Source organism: Chanodichthys erythropterus, chromosome 18 (genome assembly GCF_024489055.1).
Source record: "Chanodichthys erythropterus isolate Z2021 chromosome 18, ASM2448905v1, whole genome shotgun sequence".
In the NCBI taxonomy this organism is placed as follows: Eukaryota; Metazoa; Chordata; class Actinopteri; order Cypriniformes; family Xenocyprididae; genus Chanodichthys; species Chanodichthys erythropterus.
Genome location: NC_090238.1, coordinates 20,280,935 through 20,302,344, shown reverse-complemented (window position 1 = coordinate 20,302,344; position 21,410 = coordinate 20,280,935). Strand labels below are relative to the sequence as shown.

Below are 21,410 nucleotides of genomic sequence, written 5' to 3'. Positions count from 1 at the left end.
GTGATGTTATAGTGACTAAGAAGCCTTGGTTCCTTAAATGGATAGTTCACCCAAAAATGATCATTCTGTTCTCATTGTTTACATGTTGTTTTGATGGCCCCCTTTGGACATATTGCACCTATATGTCAACCAACAAAATAAGGGGTTAGGTTTGTAGAATAAGCTGACATGTACTTGCAAAGTTAATAGAACGTCTGTTGGGGGAACATCAAAATGAAGTGTATTAGAGTCTATTAGACAGGCTACTAATACACTACTAATGATAGTTAGTTGAGATGTAGGTGCAACATCACTTACAGTCAACAGAATGTCTAAAGGGGATCATTAAAATAAAGTGTAATCTTATTATTTACTCACTCTCATGTCATTTCAAACCTCTATGACCTTCATTCTTTGGTGGAACACAAAAGAAGGTATTGTGAAAAAATGTCTTATTAGTGTTTTTGCCCATACAATGAAAGTCAATGGGATCCAGTTTTGTTTTGGACCCCATTGACTTTCATTGTGTGGACAAAAAGAGTTAAAACATTTTCAAAATGCCTTTACAATTTAATCAGTGACTGACTATATCACTTAGATGCATGATGGATTTATGGATGGATTATATAAGCAAAATAACCACTGTTTAATAAATGAGAGATCCAGTTCTTGTTACCAATAAAAGACGAAGAGAACAACAGTATCAGTACTGTTTATACAGTTTAACCTTTGACCTCTCACCTACACATGTGGTGCCCTCACTGTCTGTTTTATAGCCGTCATCACAGATGCATGTATAGCTGTCAGCAGTGTTATAACAGATTCCTGCACCACAGATATCAGGTCTTACTTGACACTCGTCAATCTCTATGAAGAGAGAGAGAGAAAAAAGAACAAGGTCATTTTCTCATTTTCACGATCTTGAAATATGCCCATAGGAAAACAGTAGAGAGAGTTTTCTTGCACTTAAATGACTGTGTATCATTTCTTATTTGTTTATACAAAATAGTATATATTTTTAATATTGACTATTAATCGGTTATTGGCCAAAACATTGATACAATTATGCACTTATCAGTAAAACTGTGCATCCCAAATATATAGTACATGTAGATGAGACTCACCTGCCAGCTGTGTTGGGGAGATGTTCTGACTTTCTCTGGAAGGCAGAATTGCTACTGGAGCAGGTGGTGACACCTTCTCCACCACCTCTGGAGAGTGACAAGGAATTTGGAAAAACAGGAAGAGAAAGAAAAGAGATGTAAAACAATCCACAATCTGCCCAGAATTCCTGCTACATATTTGTTGCAAAACAAACAATCTTGCTTGATCTCTTGAACAAAAACTGAACATGTCCAACATCTGGCACCACAGCAGCTGATCAAAGATCAATCAATCGTTGTCACCATCTGGATGTGTTAGTTGAGGCCACTTCTAGACATTTTAAATGATTTGCCTTATCTCAATTTAAACAGCACTTCAGAAATCTTTGCATAAACTAGTGGGTCAGTTAAAAGACATGAAGACATGTTTATGGGGATATGCATGTACAGTACAAGTGGGACTGAGACCTGGGAGGGCAGGCTCCATCCTGATTGTAGATACCCCAGGTGACAGCTGGGCCTGTCCAGGCTGTACTATTGACCTATCAACACTCATGTGGGTAAAAAGCTCCTTCAAACAGATAAGAAACAAATGACAAACATAATAATCGACTGATCCACAAAGAGATATACTGTAGCAAATGTATTGGCAACTAAAGCAAAGAGGTAAGATGCTTCTGCTCTGACTGAACGGGGCGTTAAAGTGGGCGGAGTTGTAAAATCTTCGGCCCTGTCCCAAATGGCACACTTGATGCATACTCTTTGTAATTTTAGAATTCAGAAAGGTGCTCAAGAGTGTGCCCCTGAGACGAGGTGGCACAGTTGTGGAATACATCAGTCGCACAGTCTATGCAGAACTACAACAAAGTGTGGAAATGGAAGGCAAGTGCTTAGGGTGGCATTTGGGACAGAGTCAGTTAAGTGGAAGAAAGCCATATGCAATCTCACAGATCTGCAACCCTGCCCTCTGCCCTCTCTCTCACACACACACACACCAGATGGAAACCCTCTCGATTTAGTTCAAAGAAGAGACCGTTAAACTGTAAAAATTGAGATACTTGTGGAACAAATCGGGGGTTCTTCAGATTGCCACACTGGCAGAACCAGTGAAGGTCCCTCAAATATTAGTATATATTTCAAGTGAAACAAAACCTGACAAGGTTACTGGAGGAACCGTTGACAGGCTTTGGAGTTCTTGAAGGAGCTTTTGTGCATTTCTCAGAGAACTGCCTTTTTGATAGGATGCCTACAGGTTCTTCAAAGGGCTCCTCCAGTGGGGCAGTCTGAAGAACCAAGTTATCATATGCTGTTGGGCGGTAAAATGAAATGTGATTTGTTCCACACACAGTCCAGAAACATTAAATAAGCCTCTTTATGTCACCTGAAAACCATTAAATTGTCTCAAACACCTGACCAGAAAGAAAGATCTTCTCTAATTACTTAATTCAAGAGTGCTCTTTAATTTTTATGTCCTTTTGAAATAATTTACCATTTTTAATCTTTATCTTTCATAAACTGAAGAGATATTTAGGTGCACTGTATATGTCTAAACCAATTATTACACCCGGTTTCAAAGACAAGGCTTAAGCATAGTTCCAGACTAAAATGCATTTTGAGCTGTTTTAACTGAAAGCACTGATATATCTTAAAATGTTAGTGCCATTTTTTTTGTCTCAAGATTCACACCAATAATGTTTTTTCACATTTATAAAAGCTACTTAATGTCCTAATTGAACTAAGGCATAATCCTGGCTTAATCTAAGCCCTGTATGTGAAACCAGGAGTTAGTGTAATACAATTCTGTAAATGTTCTCAAACAGTTTTAGACAAATATTAAATTTTATAATTTTAAAAACTACAACTTAAAATGGCTCTTTTTTTGTATGTTAACATTGGCTGGACAAATATGAACATTAAAACGCAGTCACATCAGTCATACACAAAGCGAAGGACACACAATGACACATACACGCAGAATGCTGAGCGCACAGAGCAGTCATGCAGTAGTGATGACATGATGATGTCATGCTTTGAATGTCTTTTTTGAAAGTTTTTAGCTGCCGTTTTGCAGTGCTGCTTTGACGTGTGCGTGAAAGCATCAGCATCAGCTGTGCAGCGCATTTAGCAGATCTTTACTGCTGAATCAAACCCAACCTACCTGCCGGGGAACTGTGGGAACTGTACAGCAGACCATTACGTCATATAAAAACACAAAAATAAACTGTCACACAAAGCTGCGAAACAAACAATCATTCATATGTGAATTCAATACAGTAGTGCTGGCAACTATGCTTCTGAATTCACAGAAATATAAAAAAATAAATACAAAAATAAAATATCCAAAGTTTTGGTCATGTAGTGTGTAAGAGGGTGAACTTCAGTGGACCAACTTTATTTCCAGAGCAAATTCGAAACACGGTCTCCCAGCAACAGGACAAAACTTAATAAAGCCCAAGGACAAATTCTTTCTCTCTGAACCTGGCCCACCTCCACCGCACATTTCAGCAGTGCAATGCTTTTATGGGCTGCTTTTGCAGAGAGGCTATAAAAATCTGTGCAGTTCATTTTGTGCGAGAGAAGTGAAAGGAGAAAATATGATGTGATGCACTGATCTTCTGGAATCCTTCATCAGCTTTGACATTGGTTTTGCAAGGTGGAAGCATTACTAATGACTCTCTCCCTCATGCCAAAGAGAGAACAGTTCTGTGTTCACTTTCTATAGGAACAACAGAGGCTTGGCTACATTTTGGATCTCAGTCTTCTCCAGACCAATGCCAAGTCTCATTCCATTGCCTGGTGCCAAGTGTACATGTGATGACATTTAAAAGAGAAGAAAAGAAGGACAGGGAAAAGGGTGAAAGAGTTCTTGCTGGTGTAGCTATTGTGTGTATGAATCTCTCCTTCATAAAAAGCATCCGGGCAGGCCATAATGTAAATAAACTTCGCATCACAAACCCAATTCTGGCAGGTTTCCTTAACACATGTTTGTGATATTCTGCATGAGGCAAATAAAACATCCAAAACCTAATGTTTGCATTTTCACAGATGTACTTCAGACTGTTGGATAAACCCTTTAGAAATAAAGTACTGCTTAAAGCCGTTCATAGTTTTTGTCCTGTGTGCCTACTAAGTTGTGTGACTCACCAGGTAGTTGCCTCTCTGTGATGCCGAGAGCTTCCACAGGCTGCTGTAAGGTGGGGAAGGGCATGGGTGGGTCCACGGGCACTTGGTGTCTGATGGTGGGCTTGTTCTGCACCTGACTGTCTGGCTGGCTGTGTACATTAGGCGGTTTGGGCTTGTAAATGTATGGTGGGGTGACATGGTATCCCATACCTCCAGGACAAATGTCTTTAAATGCAGCTAAGAAAGAAAGAAAAAACATTCACCAAAATATTCACAGCACAAATGACTATTTATCTATCTATTAGGGGTGTAACGGTACACAAATGTGATGGTTCTGTATGTACCTAGCCTCGGTATTGAAGACACGGTTCGGTACGGGTTCAGTACAGCAGGGGGGAGAAAACTGAACATAAAATTGCTTATTTTTTTCTTATTTTTTTTATTAAAGGTGCCCTAGAATCAAAAATTTTATTTATCTTGGCATAGTTAAATAACAAGAGTTCAGTACATGGAAAAGACATACATTGAGTTTCAAACCCCATTGCTTCCTCCTTCTTATATAAATCTCATTTGTTTAAAAGACTTCCGGAAAACACGCAGATCTCAACATAACACCGACTGTTACGTAACAGTCGGGATCATTAATATGTACGCCCCCAATATTTGCATATGCCAGCCCATGTTCAAGGCATTAGACAAGGAAAGGCAGTATTAACTTCTGGATCTGTGCACAGACAAGGTAAGCCAGCAAGAACAACAGCGAAAAATGGCAGATGGAGCAATAATAACTGACATGATCCATGATGGCATGATATTTTTAGTGATATTTGTAAATTCTCTTTCTAAATGTTTCTTAACATGTTGCTAATGTACTGTTAAATGTGGTCAAAGTTACCATAGTTTCTTATTGTATTCACAAGAGCCGTCGCTATTTTCATTTTTAAACACTTGCAGTCTGTATAATGCATAAACACAACTTCATTCTTTATAAATCTCTCCAACAGTGTAGCATTAGCTGTTAGTCACAGAGCATAGCCTCAAACTCATAAAGAATCAAACGTAAACATCAAAATAAATACTTTACTCACATAATTCGAAGCATGCATACAGCATGCATGACGAACATCTTGTAAAGATCCATTTGAGGGTTATATTAGCTGTGTGAACTTTGTAAATGCACTGTAATATAGTCGAGAGCTGGTGTGGCAGGGAGCACGCGATTTAAAGGGGCGGCGCGCTGCCAAAATCAGTGTATAGTTAATGATGCCCCAAAATAGGCAGATAAAAAAATTAATTAAAAACAATCTATGGGGTATTTTGAGCTGAAACTTCACAGACACATTCAGGAGACACCTTAGACTTATATTACATCTTGTGAAAAAGCATTCTTGGGCACCTTTAAACAGTGGCTTTTTCAACAAATGATGTCTCTCACTTTAAATAAATTCAGTTATAATTGACATTTTCTTAAGGACAAAGCAATCTATCTCAGCTAATGCTGTAAATTATATACAGGAACCTTTTTCTTACACATTACTTTAACATTAAAGGTTACAATTAACAACAGAGCGCAAATTATTAAATTAAGTTGCTAGTTATTTTTAGATATAATAATCAACACTCAAATAAAAAATTGCACATAAGGAAGGTTTTGCATTAACTTCTAAATCTAATTATTAAATTAGAGTAAAAATCGTGTTTTGGGGGGGTAAAATCCGCGTTTTTGGCAGGAATCCCCTGGTAAAATTCGCATTCCAGGGGCTAAATATCATGTTATTTGAAGTTGCTTCAACCCGCGGACATGAAAAACAATATTCGGCAAAAGTGTTAAAGTAACCCAATTCCATGAAAAAAAAAAAAATTGCGTACTTGGCAACTCTGAATGGTTGAATTACACATATATCATATAATCGTCTGTTTTTCTTCTACTGCACTTGTTCCTGTTGTGGCGGTTGGCAAACATAATTGCATTACCGCGCACGTCCCCTTCTGGATTGGAGTGTGGATTGTCTGTGACTGACTGTATTGGTCATCTAATGAACAGAACCATGACGTCCGTACCATATGGTTTGGGAGGAATACATGTACCATTACACCCCTACAATCTATCAATGAAATACAATCATCTTTAAAAAAAAAAAAAAAAAATTCAACAAAACACTTGTCATTTTAAAATATTAAATAATACATTATATATATGGAGACTGCATAGTTCTTGTTGCCCTATATAACTTGGGTGTTAACACTTTCCTTACCTACCAATACTGTAAAGCAAAATGCTGACACTTAATTGAGTGACTGCTCAAAACGCAGGCCTCATTGGAAGGCAAATACAAACGTGATGTAAGATGTGTATAGGAAAACTAACAAAAAGAGAGTGATGGCGTGTAAAAGCATCTACGTAGCAGAGCTGTGGAACACACATGCAAACCTCAATGAATTGGAGTACAGAGAGGGAATGATACCAGTAGAATAGGAGGGGCCAGTAGGGGGTGTGTCTCAGATAGCTTACCTGTCCCAGGTAGGGGGCAGCGGTCACAATGAGGACCCCAGGCTTTGCCCACACTACAACAGCATAACTGTTTACTCAGCTGTGTGGACACAGGGTGCAAGCACTGCTTCCCCGGACTGACAAATCGGAAGCATTCACCCTTCTCCTCGTGAAGAGCAGGTGTTTCGGCTGGTTACCGTAGAGATGGAAGGAGGGAGTGAGGGGAGGAGTGTGCACGGTGTATGACATAAACATGGAAGAGAGAGAGAAATAGAGAACAACAGAAGAGAAAAGAGATTCCCTTCACCTTGTGTTCCATCTATGCACAACTACAATGCCATAACAAAAGAATAACTGCCCCTATAACCACATTAAAACAGTGTTAGAGTGTAGGGGACAGGGATTGTGTATAAAAAGTGATATTGTTTTTCAGACACAAGACAGACAAGAACAAAGGACAAAAATACAACTAACAGTGCAAAGAGGTCAGTTCAGCAGGAAGCATTTGAGAAAGGTTAGATACAAGGGTTAATGCACTAGTAGGCACATCTGCTTAAACATATTAAATATCAAAACTACATTCATCTAAAGGCTGCTGAAAAGGTATAAATATATTCAAATAGAAAACAGTTATTGTAAATGGTAACAAAAACATCTTACCAACCCGAAATATGTGTTAACGGCCGTCTCTCATATTCATTTTTCACTTTAATAAAGGGCCAATTCTGGGTTTTCCTATCACAATGTACAATTCAGCATTTTCATATAGCAGAAGCAGATAACAGCAGATTTGTGCTGACAGAACTTATACTGTCAGCCAAAACACACTGTATACATGAGCAAAAAACCTCGATTGACTGAAGGCTAAAGGGAGGATTAAAAGAACTCTCTGAACTTCTCTGAAAAAAAGGACATGACGGCATGTTTCAGAGGTATAATTTGGCAAATGCTGCCTTCCAGGAGAAGGATCAGCCTCTATATTTATCACAATAACACAGACAGCACACTTTGGTTACCTCATTAAATCAGAGAAAGCTTGAGTGTGTTTGTGCCCCACTGACCGACTGCACATTTCAACCTCTCCTGAACAGCAGACAACCTTCCGCTCTTGTGACAGCCACAGTTTGTGTTAGTAGCCATGTTAAATCATGCTGCTAGCTAGACTAATCAAAACATCTTACTGGTACAAATTGAAGTGAGCTGAAGCTGCACTGAATCCATTTACATTTATAGATATCTTTGAGCAAGTAAGCATGGAAACAGAAAGAACATGCCAAAGACATCGGCCATCCAAGTTACGCTGGATTTGAGAGGAGAGTAGATGAGAGGCTTACGGAAGCAGGTGGTCAGGGTGGGGTCAGGCACAAAGCCTGGGTTGCAGATACACCTGAAGCTGCCCATGGTGTTGAAGCAGTTTCCATTGGGACAAACACCTTGAATCTGGCATTCATCAATATCTGAGAGTGACAACAAACATTAGGAACTCATTTTTTTATCTTTCTTTAGAGGAACACAAAATAAGATATTTTGAAGTTTTGTCCACTGAGTGTCAAAATCACATTGACCTTCATTGTATGGACAAAAAAAAAACAAAACAAAACACAGGAACTCTTTTGTGTTCCACAGAAAAAAGTCATGTAGGTTTGGAATGACATTAAGGCGAGTAAATCATGCTAGAAATTTCATTTTGTGTGAGCTATCCATTTAATATTCTTAAACACATATACTGTAGCAGTCATTACATTGACAGTAGAAGAAAAGAGGTTTGAGATGCACACACACATTGCAATATACATACATACATACATACACACATATAAATATATATTCTGCATATTCTTTTAAAGCATAAAGGCCTGCTCACACTAAGAACAATAACTATGAAGGTAATTATAACAATAACTATATTAGCATCCACACCGATGTAGAACTCTAAACTAAATTTTATTAGATTTATGCTTAAAAAAACAAAGAAAAAACATTTGCCAATGGGGTCAGAAAAAGAAACCTAATTCGAGATTTTCTGACAACAATTCTTAATGTATAGTGCAATTTTGCCTCACAAGTATGTATCTTTAAGGATGTTTACATAATTTTTTAAAACAAGACAAAATACTAATAAAAATGACTTTCTGCAGTACTTACGCATATACTTGCATGTGATTTTCTTCATAGCTTTATTCACGTTAATATAAACCCATATGATGTGATATACAATAACTGTAATAATCAGTCAGAAAAAGGAACGTACACAAACACACATTGAGTTTTTGTGTTTTATGAGGACTCTACACAGATATGATTTTATAGTGTACAGACTTTACATCTTTTAGCCCTAACCATAAACCTAAACCTTACCCTTATAGAAATAATTCAGCATTTTTACACACACACTTACCACACTAATATTTCTCTAAGAGGCCATTGAGTGCAAGTTAAGGGTGTGGGCAGTAATCATTCCTAGTCACTTAGAGTGTGACACAGATCCAACACATGTCCTAATGCAATGCTAATGTGTTCATGATGACAGTGATTCTCATGCAGAGAGGGCATACACTCAATCCCTCAAGCATCCAAACATCTGCACCAGAACACAGACTGGCCCAGAGAAGCTGTCAATCACCGCTATGAAATCATAATGTCCTCATTATCCAAGAATACCCCACATATCTATACAAAATACACCTAATGACCTGCAAATCTGTATGGTGATGGATAACTAAAAAAATTTGAATGGGCGAACTCACTAAACCAAATCACCAATTATTTCAGCGGTCTGTGTCTTATTCACTAACCCCCCTGAAACTAGTTTAAAAAGGCACTGCATTTACTTTGAATGATACAGTGCTGCATCATGAGTACTGAAGTTAAGTTATTCTTTTTATTCTTTTCCATGTAAATTATGCTAATTAGAGATTGCTAAAATAATTTAGCTTAGTTGCAAAAATAAAACAATAATTAGTTCAAAGTAAATACATTTATGAAGTAAAAAAAAGATAATATACAAAATAATTACAAAATTTGTTTTATTAAAAGTAAAAATTATGAAAATTATGAAAGTGTCATGAACAAAAGTTCAGTGACAAAAAAAGTATGTTGATTATTCTCAGAAATGTTTATGAAAGTATAAACCTGCCAATGAGGACAACATTTTGACTAATGACAGGCAGAGACATTCGGCAGCATCAGAGGCTGGCAGAACACCCACACCACAGGAGACCCGTCCACTTCGCAGTAAAAGCTTTGGCCTGACGCAAGAAGGCGTCAAAGGTTTAGTGGGACCCTCAGGCTGTGTTATCAGGACAGTGATTATGTTCGAACTTAACGGCACTCTGAGCGCTAAAGAAGTGTTGTAAACTAGCCTCAGAGAACAGCACATGCTGAAATATTTATTAAGATACAGAGTCCATAGTGCTTTTTTATTAAAACTATCTAGGGTACATTCTACATACCTGCTAATGCAATGCTAATGCTGTGACGAAATTAAAGAAGCGCTATACCTACAAATTTAAATGGTACTCTTGAGAAATGAAGTGATCTCAAAATGACCAACTCTGCTTTTGCAGACCACAAACAAAAATGGCTTTGCAGTTTTAATGCGTGCAATATCTCATATGAAAATGACATTTGGCTTATTTGATAGTTCACTGGAGATTATAACTACATAACTATATACTTTTTTTTCTTGAGCAGCTAGGTTTTATCTTAATTAACTGCACTTAAGTATGTCTCAATGTTGCGCAAATCTACCAACTTTTAAACTCCTATCTCTCCTGACCCAGAGTGCCTGTGGCCAGGCCACACGTTGGGCACTTCCTGCTTCACTTTTAGCTGCGGTTCAGCTCTGGGTTTGGTAGACTGAGGCAGCTGGTTGTGGCTGCTAACAGCAGATGTGTTTGGCTCTAGGTGTGTGGAGATAAAAAAAAAAATCTTACTGACCCCAAACTTGAGTTTTCAAAACATAATTAAGAGTGCAATTTTATAGTTAATTAACATGAATACTGAGGTTGTTTTTATTTACAATTAAGTAATATACACCCCCATCCCACATCTGGCTGTATCTCATTCTCATTATTCTTTATAAAGTAGTATTATTAAAGGGTTAGTTCACCCAAAAATTTAATTTCTGTCATTAATTACTCACCCTCATGTCATTCCAAACCCGTAAGACCTTCATTCATCTTCGGAACACAGTTTAAGATATTTTTGATGAAGCGACGAGAATACTTGTGCGCAAAAACAAAACAAAAATAAAGACTTTATTCAACAATTTATTCTCTACCCTGTCAGTCTCGTACGCAGTTGATGCAGTAAACACAGTGCAGAGCTTCCATGTTACGCCGGCTCAGTATTGGCCTATGCTGTTCACGTGAGCACCACGACGCATACATGTGATGCTGACGCAGGAGCCGGCCAACAATGAGTCTGCGTTCTGACGTAGAACCCCGAAGCGCTACACTTTGTTCACTACATCAACTGTGCAACAGACTGACAGGGTAGAGAGGAAATTGTTGAATAAAGTCGTCATTTTTGTTTTGTTTTTGCACACAAAAAGTATTCTCGTGGACCTTGAATGTGGTAATTTCATTGTTTCTATGGGAGATTTAACACTGATTTCATCAAAAATATCTTAATTTGTGTTCTGAAGATGAATGAAGGTCTTACGGGTTTGGAACGACATGAGGCTGAGTACTTAATGACAGAAATTTCATGTTGGTTGAACTAACACTTTAACATGCTAATCAAAAGTTTTACTTTGCTAAAGCATACATTAACAATATATGGCAGTATGAGTGTTACTTCACTTTGATTCTAAGGCTGAGCAAAAGCCCTGAAATCTTTCTGGCTGCTGGCCCTGATGTGTTAGATCTCTGGCTATTACATCCAACTTCAACATAGATTAGAAAGATCTATCAAAGATGCCACCTGTCTCTCCTCCTGCCTGTCCTCGTAACCGTGAAAGAGTCTTCACTGTGATAGATCTGGGACACTATTTTAAAATGGCAATTTAATAAAAGCAACAGTAGATGGCATATGTGGCAAGTTGTGACATGCAGAGGCCAGTGGGGGGCGAAATGAATTATATACAGTATGTGATTATGACAAATAGTCACTTATGCATCTTATCAAAATCGATGCACAACTAAATAAACACAAAAATGTTGCACCACAGTATATACACGTTCACTGCAGGAATAAAAATACGCAATAAAAGCATTAGCATGCATGTGCAAGAAGAAACAAGCCATAGCTCTTACCGATACACCGAGTGGCATTCAGCCTCTTATAGCCTTGAGGACATTCAATCAAAGGAATTGCTTTGTAGGAAAGAGAGAAAGAGAGAGTGAGAGAGAGGAGGACAAAAAAATAAATAAAAGCACATTTAGTTAAAGCGCTAAAGATAAACATTCTTTTCCACCAAATGTAAGGAAACTTTGGTGTAGTAAGAATAAATACAAAATTTAGTCTTACTAAAATGTGTAACTAAAATAATTTAATTTACAATCTATAAATGATTACTATAATGAGTCTCATGATAACCAGTGTATGCACCAAAATACCATAGTTACCACATAAATCATTCTAATATGCTGATTTGGTGCTCAAGAAACATTTCTTATTATTATCAATGTTATTATCGAATTGTTCTGGAAACTGTGACACTTTTTTGTCAGGAACCTTACTGACCCCAAACAGTAAAAAGTTACATTATAAAAAAAGCATCTTTATGTCCTTGGTAAAGTTGCCATTGTATTATTATTGCAGTAACAAAACTATAACTATGGTATTTGGCGGATGATTACCATGGTTTATTTTTGTACAGGACATCCCCAAGAGTTCAGTTCCTTAATTCACATAGGAAACTAACAGGATATAATGGAGAACCAAACGCAAGTGTGAACATTTTAAAACATCTAATCTGATTACATTTTGTTCTTACATGTTTTTATATGTTCACAAATACATTCACACATGGAACATTAATCACTCTATATAGTGTGATGTTAAACACACCATTGTCTCTGAGCTCATCACCTTCAGATAAAAAAAAAGCAAGCAAAAACACTGTACATAGTTTTGTGGTGACTGTTTTAAGGTTTGCCTCAGGAGAGGCCTTGCGACTGGGAACGCATAACAGGAACAGGGTTTACTTCCCTCTCATTCTCATGGGTAATGACCATAATAAATTACATAAATAGAACAAAGAGAGAGAGAAAGTGAGATGGAATGACTCATTTGGAACAGAACAGAATGCCACCGACATTTCCAAGGGTCATATTTTGAGCCTGCTGAACTCCAGACTTGTTTGCATCTTCATTACCCCAACACTTGTGTAACGTTACTGCCGTGCACTTCTATTTCCATTCAGGGCCAGCTGATGTCCTAGTAAGTGCTCGCCTACAGCTGCTGCAAACAGAGCTCAGAGACAGCAGTAATGTCACATCAACTTCACACCTCTCATTGCTATATTGAATCGCTCTTCTTCCAAAATGGAGTAAACATCTACGTAACTGAAATGAAAAAAAGTGTGAAGATAAACAAACCTCACTTTTCAAGTGAAGGAAAAACATTTTAATTGGCATTTAAAGATTGAAACAACAATCTTTAAATATTTCATTTCACTCATGAACGTTTGTTTTGGTGAGGTCCATAAGGTTTAAATCAGCGATATGTCTGGGAATGCACAGAATGCAGGGCCGCCCATATATGGGCAGAGAATTTCACAAAAATCTACAGACATACCGTAAAGGGAAAGCGCAGAAGATAGACATTGGGGTGGTACACTAACGGTTTTCTGTAGGGACAAACTTCAGAGAAGTGACTAAGCCAAAAGGAATCATGACTGTATGAGTAAACGTGTGTGTGTATGTGAGGAAGCATTACTAAAGCTGGAGTGTGTGCCAGGTGAGTCAGCATGTCAGTAAGTTCAACACAGCGTGTGTAACCAGATATCTTACAGCTTTCTCTTTCCTTTGCCCACTCATTACGTACTTGCCTTTTCTCTGTGGAATGCATCCCTTCCCTCTCATTCTTGATATTAGGACCATGTGTCTGTTGAGTCGCAGCCACTTGGAGGTTTGACATCAAATAGTTTTTAGAGGAACCTCTCATAGTTTCTTTTAGTTAGTGAGAAATCAAGGCTGGGCCTGTTGATGAATCACTGCTTTCCTGCTGTTTTCGGACCGCACTACTGTGGAATACTCTGCACAATCATACTGAAAGTGTGATTCACTGCAAATGAGGCCCAGACATACTGATGTTTAACGCTGTGTCTCACTCTGAACATACACCAGTTTGTTTCAGTCATTTCCATCATTCAATAAACAGATTCAATTGAAAATGTAAGACATATGCTTGAATTTGTGTGTGAGGGTGAGACCGATGTTTGTGTGTGTGAAGGTAAAACAGATGTTTTAATGAGAGAGAGAGAAAGACTGAGGATCATGAGAGAATGAGATAGGCATTTTTCAATCAACATGTCCATCTGCGCTCAGGGTCAATAGAGTATTCTTTAAAGGGCTTGCACACTCATTTGTGTGCTAGAAAAAGTGGATCAAGAAAAATGAAGTATACCTAAGCCTTGAGGCAGTTTTGTGTGAGGGTGAGACGGGTGTTTTTGTTTGTAGGTTTGTCTGTGTGAGAATGAGACGTGTTTTTGCACATAAGGGTGAGACGGGTGTTTTTGTTTGTGAAAGCGAGGGATACGACTGTCCCCTGTGAGACTGAAGGGGGTCGCACACCGGACGCGTAGCTCCGCGCCGCGCCACGTCTTTAAAATTCGAACGCATTGTTTTCTATGAGAGTACGCACACCGGCGGCGACATTTTTTCCATGTACACTAACCTCAGTGCGAAATATTAAAGCATAGGCATGTAACGTTTCCCTGTTGACGTAAAACACTCCAATTGTGCAGCTCTTCTATCAGGAGTCGAGTCAAAATTGAGCTCGCGCGTATATAATGTGCGCGGCCGGTGTGCGATACCTGTGAGTTGTCAGAGACGCGACGCTGCGCGGCGCCGAGCTTCGCGTCCGGTGTGCGACCCCCTTGAGGCTGTTTACACTAGAGCGTTTTCATTTTAAAACTGCGTTTTAAAATGAAAACGAACCTCGTCTATAGTGGCGTTTCCACTGTGTTTCAGAAACAATCTCCGTCTGCACTACTCAACCGAAAACGCGTGTCACATGACTCTCCATGCACACTGGGCATGTGCGTATAATTGTAAACGGTTGTGTCTTGCGGCACATAGGCAGCTGGAGTATTATAAAATGCAGAGTTTAACTGCACAATGGCTGCTATAAAGAACCACAAAGTCACCAGTTTTTTCTGTTTACACTGAAACGCAACCCCGGAGTTTTCAAACAAAAACGGGGTCTGCAGCGTTTTCAAAAGTCTCAGTTTTTGAGCGTCGAAATATATGCGTTTTAAAATGAAAATGCACTAGTGAAAACAGGGCCTGAGACGGATGTTTTTGCATGTGAGGGTGAGACTGTTTTTTTGTTTGGGAAAACAAGGCAGATATTTTTCCTGAGTGAGGGTGAGACGGGTGTTTTTGTTTATTAAAGTGAGGCAGCTGTTTGTGTGAAAGTGAAATTTGTTTTTGCATTGAGGGTGAGACGGGTATTATTGTTTGTGAAAGTGATATGACTGTCTCTGTGAGAGTGAGACTGATGTTTTTGCATGTGAGGGTGAGACTTTTTTTGTTTGGGAAAGCAAGGCAGATGTTTGTCTTTGTGAGTGAGGCTGATGTTTTTGCATGTGAGGGTGAGACGGGTGCTTTTGTTTGTGAAAGCGAGACAGATGTTTGTCTGTGTGAAAATGAGATTTGTTTTTGCATGTGAGGGTGAGACGGGTATTATTGTTTGTGAAAGTGATATGACTGTCTCTGTGAGAGTGAGACTGATGTTTTTGCATGTGAGGGTGAGACTTTTTTTTGTTTGGGAAAGCAAGGCAGATGTTTGTCTGTGAAGGTGAGACAGGTGTTTTTGTTTCTGAAAGTGAGGAAGATGTTTATCTTTGTGAGTGAGGCTGATGTTTTTGCATGCGAGGGTGAGACGGGTGCTTTTGTTTGTGAAAGCGAGACAGATGTTTGCCTGTGTGAGAGTGATACAGGGGTTTTTGTTTCTGAAAGTGAGGCAGATGTTTGTCTGTGTGAAAGTGAGACAGGTTTGTTGCATGCAAGGGTGAGATGGGTGCTTTTGTTTGTAAAAATTAGACAATTGTTTTCTGTGAGAGTGTAATGGGAGTTTGTTTGTGAGAGTATGACAGTAGCTTACATGATTTCTTGGGGCATTTTTGGCATTTGTGGAATCCCCATGATGTGCCCACTGTCCCACAACAGGCATCTTGTTTAGACAGGCCAGGCAGAGCTTTCCCACACTACAACAAAATAAAACACAATCAAGCCCAATAGGTTAACGAAAGAAGGAAAAGGAGAGAGATACTCATTCTAGACCATTCACCACACCAAAAGATATAATTCTGCTCACACACAGCTTGATCCCAGTTCTTTCTGATCAACACTCTGATATCTCCCCCCTGACTGAATCTAATCTGCTGAACCAGACACATACCGAACAACAATCTGAGAGACAGCAATAATACACAACTCAAACAACCTGATAACACCCCACTCTCTGCTGACATGAAGTCGCAAATTAAGTCTGAATGTTTGCAAAAACACCCACTGCACTTTAGGATTGGAGAGAGTAAACAAACAAGACTGAGGTGAACCTGATGATAATACCTTAATAGACTAACAACTGTGGGAGCGGAAGACAACTGGATGTTCTTTTAAGCTGGAGGCGGGTACAGAGTACTCCCGAGAATCATTCTTTTGTGTTTCATTTGCAGTTCTCTTCTGAAGAGACAGATGTTCCCTTGAGCACCACAATGTTCTGGAGAGAGTCTCATCTCACTATTCATTTTGTCTTTTGATCTATTTCTTGATTATCCAATGATAGCTGAAATTGAGTTAGTTTAAAAGACATTAAAAGTGAGAGACAGAGAGTAATAGTGGATGATTCACAGCTCACAGCAGCAGCGAGAAGAGAGAGAAAGAGAGAGATGAAGAGAAAGGTAAAGCTAGATAAGATATTTTTAAGAATGTTTTTGTCCATACCATGAATGTCAATGCAAAATATCTCCTTTTGAAGAAAGAATAAATAAGTCTTGCAGTTTTGGAACAATGTGAGGGTAAGTAAATGATGACATTTTTAGGTGAGAAATCTACACACAGTGTGAAAAGCCTTATGGAAGCAGAGTTGCAGTAAAGATGCAAACCCTTCAATATCTCATCATCTTCCTCACATAAAGTCTTTAGATACGAGTTATATGTGAGTTTATATATTCAAACACTTATGGTCTCTCTTACCTGCATTCCTGCAGTCTCCTGAAAGCAGCGTCCCAGCTGGCTCTTGGATGTCACCGGCTGGTATTGGAGGTATGTTTGCTGGTTGGGGTAAATGACGCCGCTGTGAGTGTGTCCATGCTGGATGCTCTGGCTGCTGCTGTGGTAGGTGAAGGAGTGGCTGGACTGCGTGTTCTTCACCTGCCCGTTACTGTCCACTGGAGACACCTGATGGATCTGGACTGAGGCTTCAGGGGGATGTTTCACATGGACATTTACCAAACCTACGGAAAAGTATTACTTTATTGTATTCAGTACAAGTTAATATGGGTTCAGTACAGGTTTAATGAAACTAGACATTATTTAATAAAATAGACAACTAAAATAGACATTACGTAATAGGGCTGGGTATTGACACAAATTTCATGATTCGATTCGGATTCACAGGCTTGCAATTTGATTCTGATTTTGATTCAATATTGATTATTTTGGATATATATCAGGTACAGTACATGATATTTTCTATAGGGAAAAAAAATCTCTGAACTAATGCTGTAAACTATACATATTAGAATTAAATGATTTGTTCTTACATTATACTCAATTAAGTTTATATAATAAACTTATAATACTAAATTTACAATCACAATTATATTTCTAGCCTACTTCAATTCGTTTTTTGAAATATAAACATTTAAGTGGTGGCTGTCATGAAAACAACAGATTTATTCAAACATGCATTAAATATTGAAGAACATTAAAAATTATAATGAACATGTAATATGGTGCATATATTTAGCAGAATGTTCCTCTCTAGAGCTAATTTTTCTAGCTGACTGAGCTGTCTTATTGACGTCTTTCCACGGTTGAATCATTGGTTGAGCGATTAAATGAGACATGAGATGGATTTCGATAAGTTGTAACTTACCTTCCTGTTCATTCATTCATTTATTTCACGCTGTAAATGGTATTATAGCGGAGGAGATGATCGGTTCACGTGTGTGTCGCGCTGCCGCTTCTCTTGAACTGAACTGAGGTGCTACAGCATCTGTCACGTCAAATTAACCAGTGACTAAACTAGGGCTGGGTGATATATCGAATGCTTTTGTCACGCGCATTTCGTCAGTAAAGCCGGTTCCCTGATTACCGCAAAATCGCCATATTTGCGATATTGCGTACAAAATCGCGATATTGCGTAGCTTGTCAGTGAACTACGGCTCTGTCTATTAAATGGCGCTCCATTTGAAAGCAGGTGATGGCGATTTAGCGGTAATCAGGGAACCAGCTTTACTGACGAAATGCGCGTGACAAAAGCATTCGATATATCGCCCAGCCCTAGACAAAACGACATTTCTTTTTTTAATTTTGTAATAAAATGGACAGAATTTGAAATCTGAGACTTTGTTTCATATCACAAGTAACAATGCACAAAGCTTATTGCGATTTATTGGACGGGAAGTGCACTAAAATGTTCCATTTATTCATCAACTGAAAACAGGATAGACTAGATATTGATTCGTAAAAATGAGAATCGATTAAAATCGATATTTTTTAACCAACCATAGTACTTGGTACTATGGTGTAATGTTGATTACCAGCTGTTTTAAAATTTTTACAGTCATTTTAGAGTTTTAGGGCTTATGGGGTAGTGTTGTCATGGCAATGACACAGTAAGCAGTTTGCTTGTGTCTTGTGTCTATAATACTGAAACAATGAGTTTTTAATTTTTATGGATTGGCCCCATTCACTTCCATTATACTTGCCTCACTGTAACCCAGATTGTTGTTTAAAGAAATCAAAGGGCAAGTGAAAATCCATTTTCTGGTAACTCTGAACCCTGAATATTCCTTTAATAACAACAGAGCCATGTATTTCAGAATAATAACAGAAGCCAGATTTAAACATTTGTACAGGTAAGAACAGAGAAATAAAAGCATTACCCTGGTTTTGTCCAGTGCTGTAGGTGAGAGGTAACGTGTGCGTTGAGTGGACGTGCGTCTTCTGCCCGTTTACGAGAGTATGTTGCCCCTGTTGACCGTTTGGATTTGCCATTTGGCAGAATTTTCCAGTAAAGTTTGGCGGGCACTGGCATTTGTCCCGAGCGCTGCATTTCCCACCATTCATGCAGGGCAAATGGCAAACAACTAAGACACACACAGAAACAGAGCAAAGCATGGTTAATCACAGCTATATCAGGTAACATTTTATAATGTTTAGTTTAGTCACAACTTCCTGTTCAGGGACACATCACATTTAATTATACACAGATGAACCAACAAAATTATCGTCAAACTTAATTTTGTCCTGTGTTTGAGAAAGTGCTTGTGGGTTGTTGTGTATGTGTGTGTATGCGTGTATGCGCTTAAATGCTTCACAGAATATCTTTTTAGGAACTTTTGTGGTGGCGTGTAATGAGAGCTCTGTGACACAATTTTACTAAAACGTGCCATTATGGTGACGGACCATTCTGCACTGAAACATCTTTAACTTTCTCTCTGCCTTGATTGTCTTTTGGCATTTTTCACAGTGCTTAAAATCTCACTTGAGCTTTTAGATCACATTGAGTGCAGTAATAATACCAGCACAATGATGAATGGGTTTAATTATCCCACAACTGAGGTAAATAAACATTTTGGGGCTTGAAATTTTACAACAATATGTTTGTGGTGTGGTAAAGGACATTATTTCAAACCTTTAAATGAGGTGAACCTCATTCTCCTGTCATGATATTCTTTAAAAATGTTCCCAAACCAAAAGCCACATAATATAATTAACCATCATGAACTAATCACACTAAATGCTCATTAAAACAGCATGGCTGTCCTAACCACCATTCCCACACGGCACAATATGATGTCATTTCCTCTCAAACCGTATATACCTCCTGTGGCCAGACGCACAGTTCATAGTGACTGCAGATACTCTAATTCAAGATCAGAGGGAGGAAAGACTGCAAATGCACGCACACACACTATCTAAATGACAACATAGCATTGTCTTCTATTATTTTTTATATACTTTTCAAACTTTTTAGCATTTATTAGAGATTTAAAAAGCAGTATTTTATTCATAAAGCATTATTTTATTCATTTTTCCAAATGAGGGCATCCCCAAATGTCCCCAAGCAGAGGTTTTGTCATATTTAACCCTCTTCTGGGGACATTTTTTTTCCCTTTCAAAGTATAGCTAAACAAACCCACACTCACACACAAACAAATAGATACACATATATTTTCTTCAATACATTGGTGTATTTATATAAATATTTACATGCACTCTGACAAACCATGATTTATACACAAAACGCGCACACACACTTTCATTATTTCTGCTCTAGTGGGAAATCTAGGACTATTCCACAGTGCTTATACACTGAACCTCAGGCAATATCTTGACACACTCATGTATCAACATTGAATCACACACACACACACACACACTCATACACATAAGCACACACGCTTCCCATCCTAGCTAGTGAACAAGCACTGTACCTCTCTCTCTCCTGGATAGGAGGAAATAGAGCAGCATGACAGTAAACAAATGAAATGATACCGAAATGGTAAGATAACTAGCAGGAGCATTATGACAGACCACATTAGCTTTTACTCTCTGACACACATAAATGACTGCTCTTACATGGTTAATTTGATAAAAGAGGAATGTTTGTGAGACATACACTCTACTAATATGGCAGTGAGATGATTTTTATTGTCAGAACTGGCAACTACAGAAGTTCTCACACATACACATAAGCAAACACAGCGACTCTCGGATGAGCTGACAGCCAGGAGCAGCTCTATCAAGAGGCCGGTAGTCTCCAGTAGTTGTTTTCATACTTGCTGAATGAAAATCCAACTAGGTACAAATGAAAGTTTAAAAAAAAAAAGTAATAAAAAGAAAACAACAAATATCTCATACTTTTATGTATATCACAAATATTTTATAAATTTATGCCAAAATTGAGTTTTTTGTTCAAATATTCAGATGCTCAATAAAAAAATTAATCAAATTTATATTCCACATGCTAGCCAATGTGCCAACCATGCCCACTCACACTGTTATCATATGATGTTTGATAGCCAGGCAGCAATGATAATATTTTTTGATATTATCATTGTCACAAAACACTACCGTTCAACAGTTTGGTGTCGGTAAGATTTTTGATTTTTTTAAAGAAGTCTCTTTTGCTGCTGCATTTATTTGATGAAAAACAAACAAACAAACAAACAAAAAAAACAGTAAATATATTGTCATACCAGTAACCATTTATATTGCATTAAGTAGCTGCTTTTATCCAAAGTGACTTACAGAAAGGAACAAATATAGTACAGTCAAACCAGTAAATATCATTATCATTTAAAA

General features: G+C 38.2%; 1 protein-coding gene across 5 annotated transcripts in view; it reads right to left on the bottom strand.

The window, feature by feature from the left end:
- ltbp1 (latent transforming growth factor beta binding protein 1) overlaps positions 1–21,410 on the bottom strand; it is a 103,274-nt gene that overhangs the window by 36,920 nt on the left and 44,944 nt on the right. For 2 of the 5 annotated variants that reach the window (XM_067366561.1, XM_067366564.1), the window contains exons 6-16: positions 18,986–19,189; positions 17,070–17,329; positions 15,973–16,075; positions 11,955–12,014; positions 8,031–8,153; positions 6,718–6,885; positions 4,227–4,442; positions 3,241–3,260; positions 1,551–1,653; positions 1,104–1,190; positions 721–846 (exon numbers count right to left, since the gene is read on the bottom strand). In XM_067366561.1, coding sequence (XP_067222662.1) covers positions 721–846; positions 1,104–1,190; positions 1,551–1,653; positions 3,241–3,260; positions 4,227–4,442; positions 6,718–6,885; positions 8,031–8,153; positions 11,955–12,014; positions 15,973–16,075; positions 17,070–17,329; positions 18,986–19,189 — 1,470 coding nt within the window. The remainder of the gene's footprint in view (positions 1–720; positions 847–1,103; positions 1,191–1,550; positions 1,654–3,240; positions 3,261–4,226; positions 4,443–6,717; positions 6,886–8,030; positions 8,154–11,954; positions 12,015–15,972; positions 16,076–17,069; positions 17,330–18,985; positions 19,190–21,410) is intronic. The other 3 variants (XM_067366562.1, XM_067366565.1, XM_067366563.1) reach the window with 2 other exon arrangements.